Source organism: Pongo abelii, chromosome 10, assembly GCF_028885655.2.
Source record: "Pongo abelii isolate AG06213 chromosome 10, NHGRI_mPonAbe1-v2.0_pri, whole genome shotgun sequence".
Taxonomy (NCBI): Eukaryota; Metazoa; Chordata; class Mammalia; order Primates; family Hominidae; genus Pongo; species Pongo abelii.
Window position 1 is genome coordinate 78,675,144 of NC_071995.2, and position 13,943 is coordinate 78,689,086.

General features: G+C 33.6%; 1 protein-coding gene across 1 annotated transcript in view; it reads left to right on the forward strand.

Annotated features, from left to right (window-relative positions):
- PTPRQ (protein tyrosine phosphatase receptor type Q) overlaps positions 1 to 13,943 on the forward strand; it is a 216,451-nt gene that overhangs the window by 36,874 nt on the left and 165,634 nt on the right. The window contains exons 15-17 of the mRNA XM_024256953.3: positions 4,945 to 5,127; positions 5,490 to 5,591; positions 9,264 to 9,384. Of these exons, the coding sequence (XP_024112721.1) occupies positions 4,945 to 5,127; positions 5,490 to 5,591; positions 9,264 to 9,384 (406 nt within the window). The remainder of the gene's footprint in view (positions 1 to 4,944; positions 5,128 to 5,489; positions 5,592 to 9,263; positions 9,385 to 13,943) is intronic.

A 13,943-nucleotide genomic window follows, 5' to 3' on the forward strand; every position in this document is an offset into this window, starting at 1 on the left:
TCTATTCATGTAAAAAAATATGGGCCCACTCTTCAATATTGTTTCATGAGAAATTGAGTGATGTGTTAACTCAGTGATGTGTTAATATTACTAATTAAAAGTAGGAGTAAATTATTTGGTTAAATGCCTTATCTTTTTAAGAGATAGAGTTTACTAATGCTTGGAAGTAAAACACCCTTGTGTTCAAGCAGGAAAGGTCAATACAAGATTGATTCTGTGTGTGTTTGTGTGTGTGTGTGTATCTCTGTGTGTGTTTGTGTGTGTTTTAATCATGGAATGTGCAGTTTTCCAATAAGCTTAAGATTAGTTTTTATTTTCTCATACTTAGGGTGTAATAATCATAAATACAACTTTGAGAAGTTCCCATACAAATTACTCTTTTGATGATCTACATATATTCCCTTTCCTTTTTAAGACATAACCATCTTTACAGTAAGCCTTTAACAAAACACCTTGTCTGATTCGGGGCAACAACCATGAGTGGATAATAACTTAGATGTTGACCAAAATTTTGTGTAGACCCCCATAAATTTATTTGTATTAATGAATAACATTTTAAAATTTGTCTGCATACATTAAAGGTATATATACCAAATGATAGTCTTTTGGCAGATTCAAGGTAACTTCCCTTTTTTACTATCATCATGGACTATGTATTTTTTTTTTGTTTTGGAGTTTTAATAGGTTCAGCTTATTCCAACTGATTATAATCATTCCTTTTTATTCATCAGTTATCTACTTTATAAAATATTTTTACAATTGGGGGACACTATGCTATTTCAGAAAATTCTAAGTGTGTCATCACTCTTCAAAATCAGTAAGTCATTGAGTCTGTCTTGCTTCATCTACCTGATGATCCAGCACTAGTTATTCCCTAAGGGTAAATGAATAAAAATGCAAAGGATATCATCCTTGGGTCAGGAATGCATATTTACACACTGACTACTGGTGGTAGGCAGACAACTGCAGAGAGAAAACAAAATCAGAAGTTACACTGAGCTATAAAATTCAAGCATAGCATCACAATTCCCTTTTTGTAATTAAAGAGTTTTTCAACCCAATCTTATATCTATCTGTTCTTTACCTGTGAGTTTCTCTCTTGTTTTTAATATATTCTGTAGCATATTAAATATATTGATTCATTCACTGAACAGCTTTTATGGATTCCATATTATGTTCTACCACCATACTAGATAGTGTAGCTATAGCAGTAAACAAGACACAATCAATCTCTTCCTGAAACTTGACACTAGACAATCAGAAAATTAGAAATTAGAAAATAAATCAGTAAACAAATTTGTGATTTTTGGTAGTGGTAAGTTTTACTAAGTGAAAAATATCAAGGATAGAAGAGAGGAAAAGTAGTGAGCGGGCTATTTGAGATGGAGGACTGAGGAAAGGCCTCACTGAGAGGCTATATTTGCCCAGTGACATTAATGAGGTACAGGATTAAATAAGATGAGGATAAGGATGAAAAGTTTTCCAGAGGAAGAATAGCAATTGCCAACTTCTTGTAGAGGAAAAAAACTGTGGAGTTGGGGCAGAGCAGGGCATTTCTGTCACTTGAACAGTGTGAGTTGGGGTAGAGAATTCACAGATGAAGCAAGAGGCAGAGGTGGGTCATGAGATTCTTGGGTACCATTCTAGGAACTTTGGAGTTCAATTTTAATGAGGAGCTTTTGGAGAATTATGAAATGGGAACATTATATGATTTACAGTTTTCAAAGATTGCTGCTGAATATGTTGGATGTTGAAGTAAAGAGAAAAATCAAGATAAACTATTAGATTGTTTGTCCGAGTATCTGGGTGAGTGGTAGTGCCATTTACTTAGATGGGGAAGTCCAGGGAAGAGGTCAATATGGAGAACATCCAGGAGTTCTGTTTGCAACATGTTTGAAATATCCAAGTGCCATTATGAAGGCAGTTAAATAAATAAGTTTAAAGCTCAGGGAAAAGATCCAGAGCTGAATATATAATTTGGAGCCTCACTGTATCTTTGGTATTCAATCAAGGGATGAGGATAAAGTCATATCACTGGACAACAGGGGGAGACATTAAGAAGCTTACAGCTATGTCGTGGGCAATACCACACATAGACTTTGAGAAGTAGAAGAGCTAATCTAGGACAAAGCAGAAATCACTGGAAATAGAAGGAAAACCAGAAGAAGATAGTGCCTTCAAAGCCAAGTGAACAAAGATTTTCAAGTAGAAGGAGTTTATTCCCTATGTCAAATGCTGCTGACAAATAAAGTAAGATGGGGCATACAATTGATTAGTGTTTGGCAAGAATGGAGGTCATTGGTGACTTCACAGGCAAGATTTTACAGAAAAAAATGGAGAAAAATGAAGTGAGATTAACAGAGTATGATAGGCAAAAAAAAAAAAATTAGAAAATGAGGAATGGCAAATTTTGAGGAATTTTGATAAGAAGTGGAGAGTAGACTTGAGTAATAGCTGAAGGAGCAAGTGCAATCAAAAGAAGACTTTTTAAACACCAGAATGTATATTACAATATATACACATACAACTTTGAGAAGTTGCAATAATATTTACCTATTCAGTTTATATTGTTTAACCCTCCAAGTTAATTATTTATGTTATTGTTCTATATACTCAATTTGTAAACCATTATCTTGGCCACTCTGATCTTTCATCTGTGGTAAATAGTTTTCTACCTGAAGTACATTGTCTACAATTTCATTTACTGAGGATGTGTTGATAGCATTATCCCTGAACTTTTTAATTGTCTTAATATGTTTTTAGTTTGCTACTCTTTATTTTTCTGGGTATGGAATTCCAGTTGTTTTTCAGTTGATGTTAATTGTCAGTCTAATTGTCATTCCTATGTAGAAGATTTGTTTTTTTCCTGGTACTGTTAAGATGGTTTCTTTTTTGGTATTCTGTATTTTCACAATGATATGTCTAAATATGGTTTAAAAAATTTCTGCTTGAGATTTACTGAAATTATTTGATCTGATGTTTGATATCTTTGAATAATTTTGATGAGCCTCAGCCATTATCCCTTTAAATAGTTCTTCTTCATTTTCTCTATTATTTTAGACTCCCTCCGGATATCATCTATGTCTCAACTGCCATTTTATATTTTCCATAACTCTCTTCTTTGATCTACATTCTTGATAATTTCTTCAATACTATCATCCTTTTCACTAAAGTTCTCTTCTTCTTTATCTAATCTGCTCTTTAATACCTCAGGAGATTTTTAATTTTAGTTATTTTGTTCTGTTCCAGAAGCTCTATCTTGTTCTCTTTCAAACTTGCTTGGTTATTTAATATTATTTACCATTATTTAAATAATTCTTTGCTCATATTTTAAAATATGTTTGATTTCTTGAAACATATTAAACATTTCTATTTCATTTCAATATCTGGAATCTCAAAATCTGACTACTGTGTATGTGTGTGTGTGTGTTTTTTTTTTCTTTTCTTTGCTGACTTTCACTATTGATATCTGATTTGCTTGTGTGTTTAGCGATTTTATCAGTGAGCTCATATTCTTTGAAACTTTTGCTGTGAGAAATTTATGTGATTTGTGTTGAAGTTGAGTTCCTCCAGCAAGTATTTTTTATTTCCTTCTAGTTGCTTAGGAGTAATAGCAGCTCAGGACTACAGTTTTATTTTAATTTAAATTCTGAAGTAGAGGTTTCTTCAGGGTACATATAGATATCATGGATTTAGTCAACATATGATCATAGGGATAGGCTTATAATTCCAAAATAGCATACTATTTATTTCTTTTCTATCTCTCCACACAGAGGAGTGGCAACAGAGAAAGAAGGTTTCCTTTCTGTCCTCTCGGCATGGTAGATTTATTTCTCACTTCCTATTCCCTGAGAATGAATGCATCACATTGCACAAGACCAGGAGTTACCATTCACATAGACTTCTATGGTACATGCAGAAGAATTTAAAGTATCCCCTAGAATTGTTCAGTATAATAACCCTGGTTAAAGTTGCATTCTTTGGGGGTTTCAGATCTTTCTGCAGGGATATTGCTCATCTTTCAGCTGGCCCCAGGGCTTTATAGTCTTTCTCTGACACACTACACATATGTTACTATACAAATGCAAAGGCACCAGGATTAACCAATCTATGGCAAAGCAAAACTGGCTTTATTAACAGCTTCCTTCTCAGGATTTCTATGTTTGCATTTTGTTTGCTTGTTTGTTTTTCTGTGACTTTTTTGGCCAGTCACCACTGAATTCTAACTTTCTTTTCAGCACCACAACTTCTTAAAGAAAATTTATTTTAATATTATACAGAGTTTTAGTTATTTTAAGTAAGATATTCACTCAGTTTAGGGTATCTGTTCCAATATTTTACCAGAATTGGAACCTTGTATATAGTTTTGTACTCAAATATACGTAGAAAACCATTTTATGCGTAATGTATTCAATATAGAAATGTTGTAGATACAGAAAACTAGTGTTTTACTTAATGATATCCCATATTTTTGGGAGGTGGTTTTGCTGCCAGGTCATAATATGCAACCTCACATCTAGGAGGGGCTCCTTGCCTTGTCATAGACCTTGCTGTCGACCAAAACTAACCTACTGATCTTTTTTCATATTATTATTAATGAGGAGTAGAATCAAGTTTTAAGTGTTTTAAAATTCTCTTTCTTGCATCTGTGTGTTCTTCAGTGCAATATAGGTTCCTATAGTTCCAAGTATTTTAGTAAATGTATCATCTTATAACTGTTATTCTGTGGAATCATAGTAGCATTTTCTTTTGAATGAAAATTTTTCTTATACAGTTGTAAGTATTATAATTTATTTATACTTTACTTCATTCAGGATGTTTATTACAATTACATTCTAATGAAGGTTCACATGTAAATAACCTAGTGCATTTCCGTGACAATTTCAGCAGAATAGATTTTTAGAATGGAATTGTTTTATGTATCTATATTTTTGTTTCTTTCAGTGCCTGATAGTGCACCAGAAAATATCACTTACAAAAATATTTCTTCTGGAGTGATTGAGCTATCATTCCTTCCCCCAAGTAGTCCCAATGGAATCATACAAAAATATACAATTTATCTCAAGAGAAGTAATGGAAATGAGGAAAGAACTATAAATACAACCTCTTTAACCCAAAACATTAAAGGTAAAAGAACAAATCTAATATTGGATATTTGCATTTATAATGACAGAGTAGCCACAAATATTAGCTTAATGTTAATATTTTCAGATTATTTTCATGCAGGGTATTACAATTTTGTCTTTTTGGTTAAATAAGCTAGGAGTTTATTGCAAGTCACATGAAAGAATACTGTAGATCCATCCTTTTCCACATTATCCTATATCATTTTGTCTTCATAAATAAGAGCTATTATTGCCAAAGAATGACATTTTCACTTAGTTTTTATTTTTGGAAGATTGTGTTGAGAGCCATTTCATAGTTTGCCTCTTGCATATTATTAAATGATATTTTGTAAGTTTGAACTTACCTATTTTATTTCTCTTTAGGACTGAAGAAATATACCCAATATATCATTGAGGTGTCTGCTAGTACACTCAAAGGTGAAGGAGTTCGGAGTGCTCCCATAAGTATACTGACTGAGGAAGATGGTAAATATAATAGTGGATATTGATATATTTTGATTCTATAACATTTCAAGATACACATGTATAGAATGAAACAATGTAAAAACTCCTCTAGTCATGGGTATCAGTTCTGTACCATACCAGCGTTATACAGAGATTTCATTGTCATGGTATAAAAGAAGCTAGCAACATCAGATTTAAATTCAGTGAAATCAGGCATAAAATGCTTTTTATTTTCTGAAGTCATCAGTACTCTGTAAAAAACAGTCAGTCATGTTTTTCCATGGGAATTTTTAAGGCTTAAAATTTGGTTTGAACGTTAACTGATATATGTCATGACTGTGTTTTTCAACTTTTACATTTTTAAAAATACACATTAACATGAGCTTTGAAGCAGATTATGTTTATGTAAATGTTCAGCACTTTTTTACGATATTAAGGATTAACTTGATAATGAGATCAGGCTATTGTATAGGTTCCTATATAATTGGACAAGATGCTACTCCCCAATGTTAGTAGCTTTCATACTGAATATTTAAACATACCTTCCCCTGACCCAAATAAAACAACTTTACTACTGAGGCCACTTTACATTGACACCTTACCAAGTTAGACACACATTATGCTAAGAATATAACTATAATTATATTGCTAAGAATATATTTGGGATTAGGATTTGCATTTTATGTTTTATACATTGCATATTTAAAGAAAATTATTATTTTTTCTGTAAAAGGAATTCCTATTTCCACGAAGGGTAGGCCTGGTAGTATCATATGTGTTTGTGGAGTATCTTTTTTTATCTTTCTTTCTTTCAAGTTTCCCCATCTTCAAGCTAGGCCATAGCCTGTGAATGTTAAAGGCAGAATGTGCTTAGACACTGCTAGGAAGGGAGACTTTTCCCTGTATTGCTCTCTTTCTTTTCAAAATAATAAAGTCTTCAAATCCCTCTTCTCTTTTTGCAGGTCTCTCCATGTTTTAACCTCTACCAAAGAATTTCACCAAAGCATCTTGGTTAGGGCTCTCTGGGTTGCCCCAGTTTCTAAGTGGGCTGCCTCCGTGGGTCAGTTTTCCCTAGTCATTGCATCTACTTACTAATGCTTCCTTTTCCATCAAAACTTACCTGCCCAAATTCCAATTTTTCTTCATAAATAGATTCTCCTTGCTCTCAAAGTTAAAATTATCTTAATTAAAAAATCCTTCCAAATGAGTCAATGGTTAAAAACTAGGGAAGAAAGTTAGTGCTCCTTTCTATCTTATGTAATACCTAAGATTATATATAGTAAGAATTTTACCAATGCCTTTTTGAAAATAGTACCCACTTCTTTATAACTAATCTAATCGAAAGGTCCTAATGGTAAGAATTTGCGATCTTATATGATGGAATGAGACCAGTAGTGAACATATATTTTGAGCAGGCAGCAGTTTTACCACTCAAGTCAATAATTCCAAAGTATGTTGTGCATCTGAATTACCTGGGCTGTTAAAAATATGCTTCCTCAAGGTAAAGTTCCATCTAAATTCTTGGCCAAGTCATATGATTTCTAAGGAACAGGGTAAAGAACAAGACTCCCTTGCTGAAAAATTACACAAAATTGAGAATGGATAAAGATCTGAAAAAATTTGCCTATTTGGGAATTAGGAACTCCTTGCCCTCATGAAGCTCGCGGTTAGAACAAGAGGCCTAAATTTGACAAATGTGTGGACAAATAATTTTTATGATTTTTAATTACTGGTATAAATATTCCCCCAAATTATTCACCAGGACAAAAGAAGGACCTAAGTTACTCTGGGGTGTAAGGTAAAGTGTAGCTGTGGAAGTTATGTCGAAGCTGTGACATGAAAATGAATAAAGAGGGAGGGTGAGAAATAGGAAAGATCATGCCAGGTAGAGGAGTGAGAGATTTATGAAGTTCTCATGCCAGGTAGAGGAGTGATAGATTGTGAAGTTCCTTCTCAGCTACCTTGAGATGCTCTGAGATGACAAATTGAATGCACTGCAAAAGTTCTAATTTTTCTAGTTTCAATTTTGTTAGATTATATTTTAGAATACGTATGCCAAAATATTTTAGAATACATATGCCAAAGTGATTAAAACTTAGTCTGCTACAGTGGATGTGCAGTGATTTTTTTAGATAGACATGTTAATTACATTTACTTAGCAATAAAATGTTTTACATTAAGAATAAAATATTCAGAGATCTACTGAAGGTTAGCTTTTAAAGACACCACACTTTATCTGATATTCCACATAAGTATCTTAAAACATATTATAGAGTAGAAATGGTTAGTTGCCACATATTAGTTTCTAAATTACTGCTATTTTTAATTGAGGTCCTTTTTGTAAACAATAAACAGATTTTACAGGGATGCTAGGAAAAATATTTATAGGTATTTGCTTTGACAAATGAAAGAGAATTTTCAGAGATAATTCTTATCTTGGGAAACAGACATCTCTAACTGATGTATACATTCCTGTGATAATCAATATTTGATAGCAACATTATTATAGTGCCAGTGAAAATAACAAAATGAAAATGCCAAATACAGCTATCACTATTATTCCTTATAACTTGTCTCATAAACTTTCTGCTGCTCAATAAAATTTTTTTGGAAACTTATTGTTAGTTAAATAATGAAAACATGCACACATGGGAAAACATACAACTATAGCTGAGATTATTCAGAGAAGTGAAAAAGAAAAAATATTGAAGTAAGTCAGGTAGCATTCTGTCCAAATTATTGGAAATAGTGATCTGTATATGAACTGTATTTCAATTGACATTGTTTAAAGATGTAAACAAATTCTCAGAATTTCTATTAGCTACCTATGAATTCACATTCCATGCATAACTGTAACAATGAACCAAATTTTAGTGTTTTCCTTTTTTACATGTAAAAAGTTGTATTCCATTATTCTAAGACATTACTGTGGTGTTACACAGCAGCTGAGAAATGTAATTCTAAATGTTTTACCTAAATGGAAATATAAAGTTGGCTAACTATTTTGCAGTAATGTTTTTATTGCTTATTCAATGCTGAATAGCAAATGTATTTGTATTTTACACTATTGTAGCAGAGTTACAAGTAGATTCTAAACTATTTTCTTATTTACGTGCTACATTGGTATTTCCTTTGTAAGCCATTCAATTTTGAAGACTGAGTGAACAGAGTTTGATATTATTTTACTTTTTAATGACACAACAGAGATTGAGGAATGTAGTTTTCATCATTTGTGAGGTCAGTCATTTTAACTGCTTTCTCAATGTTATGCTTATCACTTTCCCAACTTCTTGGATGTGTGATTTTTTTTCCCACCTCTTTTTTATTGTCTATGGATCTCTTTTACTGTATATTTATTCACCCTCAATAAAGTTTTTATTTTTATTAGAGGATGACAGTTGACCAAGATGTACTTGAACAGTAGGTGAGTCACTGTGACATACCCCTTGTTCTACTTTCTCATGAAATATTTTTTTCCATTGAATCACAGAAACAGATGTTCTAATACCACCATGCAAAATCTTCCTTTATCATCTCATTTTGAAAGTAAACAGTCTCTTGTGCTTCTGGAGAAAAGCACTGAACCTAATTCCTTTACCAGAAAGTTTATAATAAAAATTGTGTGCATTTCCATGTTAACTTTTTCTTATATATGTTTAATAAAACACATTATTCTATATCCTAACTTTACAGCTCCTGATTCACCCCCTCAAGACTTCTCTGTAAAACAGTTGTCTGGTGTCACGGTGAAGTTGTCATGGCAACCACCCCTGGAGCCAAATGGAATTATCCTTTATTACACAGTTTATGTCTGGTAATAATTTTTTTTGGAAATACTTCTGAGAACAGATATTAATCTGTAACATAATAGGAATGTAGTTTTTAGATTTCAGAATGTGGTGCTACATCAGGAACCTGATTATTAATAGGCTAGTTAATATGTTTTGATTAAGAAACAAGTTTTTCCGTATTATGTAGTGGTTCAATCATGGTCAAATGAAATCATTTTGCAATTAAAACAAAAAATTATGTGTTATGCATAATTATACTAAATTTCTACTCTTAAAAGTCATTGACAAGTCAATTTGTATGAATGTAAGCATATACTTTTACACTTCTGAAGTTTTACACAAGTAGTCTCATGTCACTGTCTTTCAAGTGTCCCTTGAGCAGAGTAATTTTAATAAACATTTAAAATAACTATTTTTAAAGAAATCTGTTATTTAAGGTCAATTTTTTATTTGAAATTTAAACAATGTATTTTGTTTCTGATCATTGTTACCCTGATTGCCTGTTTATCCTTCAATTGTGAAAAAGATGAAATCCAACATTGTATCTCATGTTAGTTAACATGCTTATACTACTTCATGAGAACTTGGTAGATTGAAGTCTTCACTTTGATGTAATGTAAATCCTCTTTAGATTCACCAATTAGGTAACACATTACCTAGTGGATTTCATATATTTCAACTCAGAAAATACAATTTACACAATACTTCGTAAAACATAGCCACTTCATTTTATATTTCTGAACTGGAAGGGCCAGCATTGAGGAAGATGCTATGATGTTTTAAAGAAGTCTCCTCTTCTTCTCTTTCCTAAATTAAGATTTTTCTTTCCCTAATTCCCCTTTAATCCCTTTGCATATTTCTCTTTAAGACTATATTTTTTGTTTTCTTTGTTGCCTGATTCCTAGTGACTTTGCCTAGTCATGGTGAAACTGGGAGTGTCGTGACTCCCAGTTAGTGAAAAGGAAGCAGTGGGAAGAAGGTAACCATTCCTTTTCATTACCCTATTTATTTATTCACTCATTCATTCATTGAACAATATTGATAGAATACCTATATACTCATGAACAAGACTCACATAAGACCCTTGCCCTCAACGGTCTTGTATCTCTTACACTCCCAAGAGATAACTGGATTATATACCCATAAACAAGCAAACAAGGGAACGTTGCGAGGAAGGAGGTCTACTTTTGATGGGATGCTTCAGGAAGTTCTCTTTGAAGAAGTGTCATTGAACTGTGATCCAGTTGACAAGAAAGAGCTTCTTGCCATGTAAAAATCTACAGGGCAGAACTTTCAAGAAGGAGGGAATACCAACTGCACAAGCTCTGTGGGGAAACAAAACTTGTCACTTTGAAGACCAGAAAGGAGGTCAATGTTGCTAGGGATTAGAGAACCAGAGGAGGGTAACAATGGGGACAGGAAATAAAGTTCAGGAGTCATGCCATGGTAAGGATTTTGTTTTCATTTTAACTATAAAGGGAGTTCGTAGATAATTTAAATCACTTTAGATTCCTTATAAAGAATGAATTGTCAGGGACAAAAGTGTTAGCAGGGATGCTAAGCTATTTTAGTAGTCTGGGAAAGAGATGGTAGTGGCAACCGAGGGGAGAAGTAGGCAGCTTTGAGCTACATTGGGGAAGAAAAACTAACAGGACTTGGTGATGGATTGGCTGTGCAGATAAGAAAAAGAGAAGAATCAAAGATGACTTCTAGATTTTTGAATCAAGTGTGTTTACTACTAGAATTTGATGGCATTGACTAAGTTAGAAAAAAATTTAAATGAAACAGATTAAGTGAGAATCAAGATTTTTCTGGCTGGGATTTTCAGCCCTGCATTATGAGAATAATTGTGTTCTATTCAGTGATCATGCTTCCCTTCCTAGAGCTTCCATGTATTTCTAGCATAATGCATAGCACACCTAGACAGAAACACATGTGGTTGGATAGCATTTTAAGGGATGCTGTTCACCCAGTTTTTCTCTCTCTGGGTATGAACTCCATGTCAATGGGAGCCTCCTATTCTAGGAACTTAGCTATAACTTTAGTTGTCTATTTATAGTTCCAAAATGTCTAAAGGTACCAGGATTTGTTAGGAATAAGTAATGACAATGTACATTACACCACCTCTTAAGAATATAGCATGGCTCAAATTTTATATGCTACAATTCTGATGTCATATAGAACATGACCTTTTATTTTCTGTAACTGGTTATTTTTGCTTTTTGCAATGATGCTGGGGTTGATGAAAGCACTGATTTTAGACAACCTATTCATTTCTCATTCCCTCTGTGTTTAATTTGGTCTCTTTTGGGTAAATATTCAATCAATTCGAAGTTTAACTCTTCAATTGTACTTTTTCTCTCATCCTTCTAGAGGTATCCTTATCTCATTTTCTGAGGTAGTCTGGGTACAGGGGAAGCCCAATGAAAGTGGGGTGAGGGAATCTCAAATCCATGATATTGAAACAGACAAAGTTCCCTTGTCCTGCTCTCGGGGCGTGCGATGGGGGTGTGGCTCAATTCTCTGGTGCCCCCCTGCTCAAACCTCCAAGGGGAGCATGCAGACGGGCAGGTTGTGGGGCTCCTACCCCATGTCAGGGTCTAGGGGTGAATGTTTACACCTGAAACCCCAGTGGGCGTGTGTTGGAAATAACCCTGTAAGGTATAGTAAGTGTAGCGAAGAGAATGGTCATAATTCTGGATTCCTTCATTAGTGATCACTAATCTTTTTTGGGGACTCTTACCATAATCAGTTTTGGGGAGAGGAGGCAGATATCATAATGTAATACACATAGGTTTTTAGTCAGTGAGACATGGGTTTGAATCTTTGCTCTAACACTCAATTATCTTTGGTTCCTCTAAAGTACTTAATAAATGGTAGCTATCATTGTTAGCAGGATTCCTGTTTCAGGAGTCCATAGTTCTCTCATAATTCTCAGTTGCCATTATTTCAGTTGCTCCAATAATTAGCAAATTCTTATAAAAACATTTATTTGAATATTTCCTTTTTTTTTTTTTTTCTGAGAGGGGGTCTCACTCTGTTGCCCAGGCTGGAGAGCAGTGGCGCCATCTTGGCTCACTGCAACCTCTGCCTCCTGGGTTCAAGTGATTCTCCTGCCTCAGCCTCCCGAGTAGCTGGGATTACAGGTGCCCATTACCTCACCTAGCTAATTTATTTATTTATTTATTTTTTTTCACTGGAGATGGGGTTTTGCCATGTTGGCTAGGCTGGTCTTGAACTCCTGACCTCAGGTGATCCTCCTGTCTCAGCCTCCCAAAGTGCTGGGATTACAGGCGTGAGCCACTGCACCTGGCTGAATATTTCTTTTTTTTTTTTTTTTTTTGAGTGTGTCTTCAAAGTGCAGGCTGCCTATTATATTTGTTATATTGGTTAACTTTTTTTCTTTATCATGAATATTTCTTGATAAAATAACTCATGAGGGTTAATGTGTAACCATTTTATATCCATTATTGTATGAGTCACATTTGATTTGTAGATGGTGTGTTCAGAAATCTGTTTTAATCCATTGCATTTTAAAATGATTTTTCCTTCTGAAGTTTGCTTTGCAAAATAACTTTTATCATCCATCAAGATAGTAAACTAGCATTTCCCCCCCGAGGTTATTGATAAATAACACATATTTTTCAAATGATACACAGTCCTTGAATTCCTAGGGCAACCACCATTTAATAAATGGATTTATATTGGAGCACTGTAAGCTTATTCTTCTAATATATTTTGAATTGAGGCATGATGTTCTAGTAGAACTTATTTATTTACTATTTTCTTGAATTCAACTTGGAATTGTTTAGCACTTTTACTTCTAGATGTGTCAGTAAAATTTAACAGTAGTTTTCTTCTTTCTTTAGGAAACTTCTAAGAGAATATACCCTCTATAGCTAAAAGACTGAGGACTGAAAGTGATGCTGAAAATTCTAACTTATATACAAATCTTGACTCTGAAATGTTTCTCAATTTTCTTAGTAGTAATTACGAGAGGTAATTCTGAAACAGTCTGACAAATGTTTATTAAACTCTTTGGGGAGATATATAACATACAGCACCTTAAAACGATTGAAGACGTATTGCAGATAAGATATGCCCATGTGAAATAATTGAAAAATACTTGCCAAAGAATTTATTAGGAAGTCAAAATAATTCTAATGCAGCTCTTTATTAAATATCACTGGTCAAATAATTCCCCCAGTAACATAAAAACTTACCTTTGTAAATGGACTTCTGAATCCTAAAAAAGTATACCTACTCTAGTTTCTTCAAGTTTTCAAAAAGATTTTCACCATGTTAAAAATGACCTCATGGTTACTGCATATAATATAGATCAATCATCAGAATGGGAAGGGGGCCATTTCAGATTTTCTAAAGTTATATCCATTTTGGAGTGAAAGTGGTAAAAATAGATTTATGAATTAGGAGAGCATCTCAGTGGAGGCAGTGTATGAAGGCAGCAGGAATGACTGTCAAGAGTTTGACAAGTAACGTTATAGACATGGAGTACTGAGGCTAGGTTGGGAAGATGAAAGAAAGAAATACAGATAGATGGTGCAGTAGAGCACATGAATGC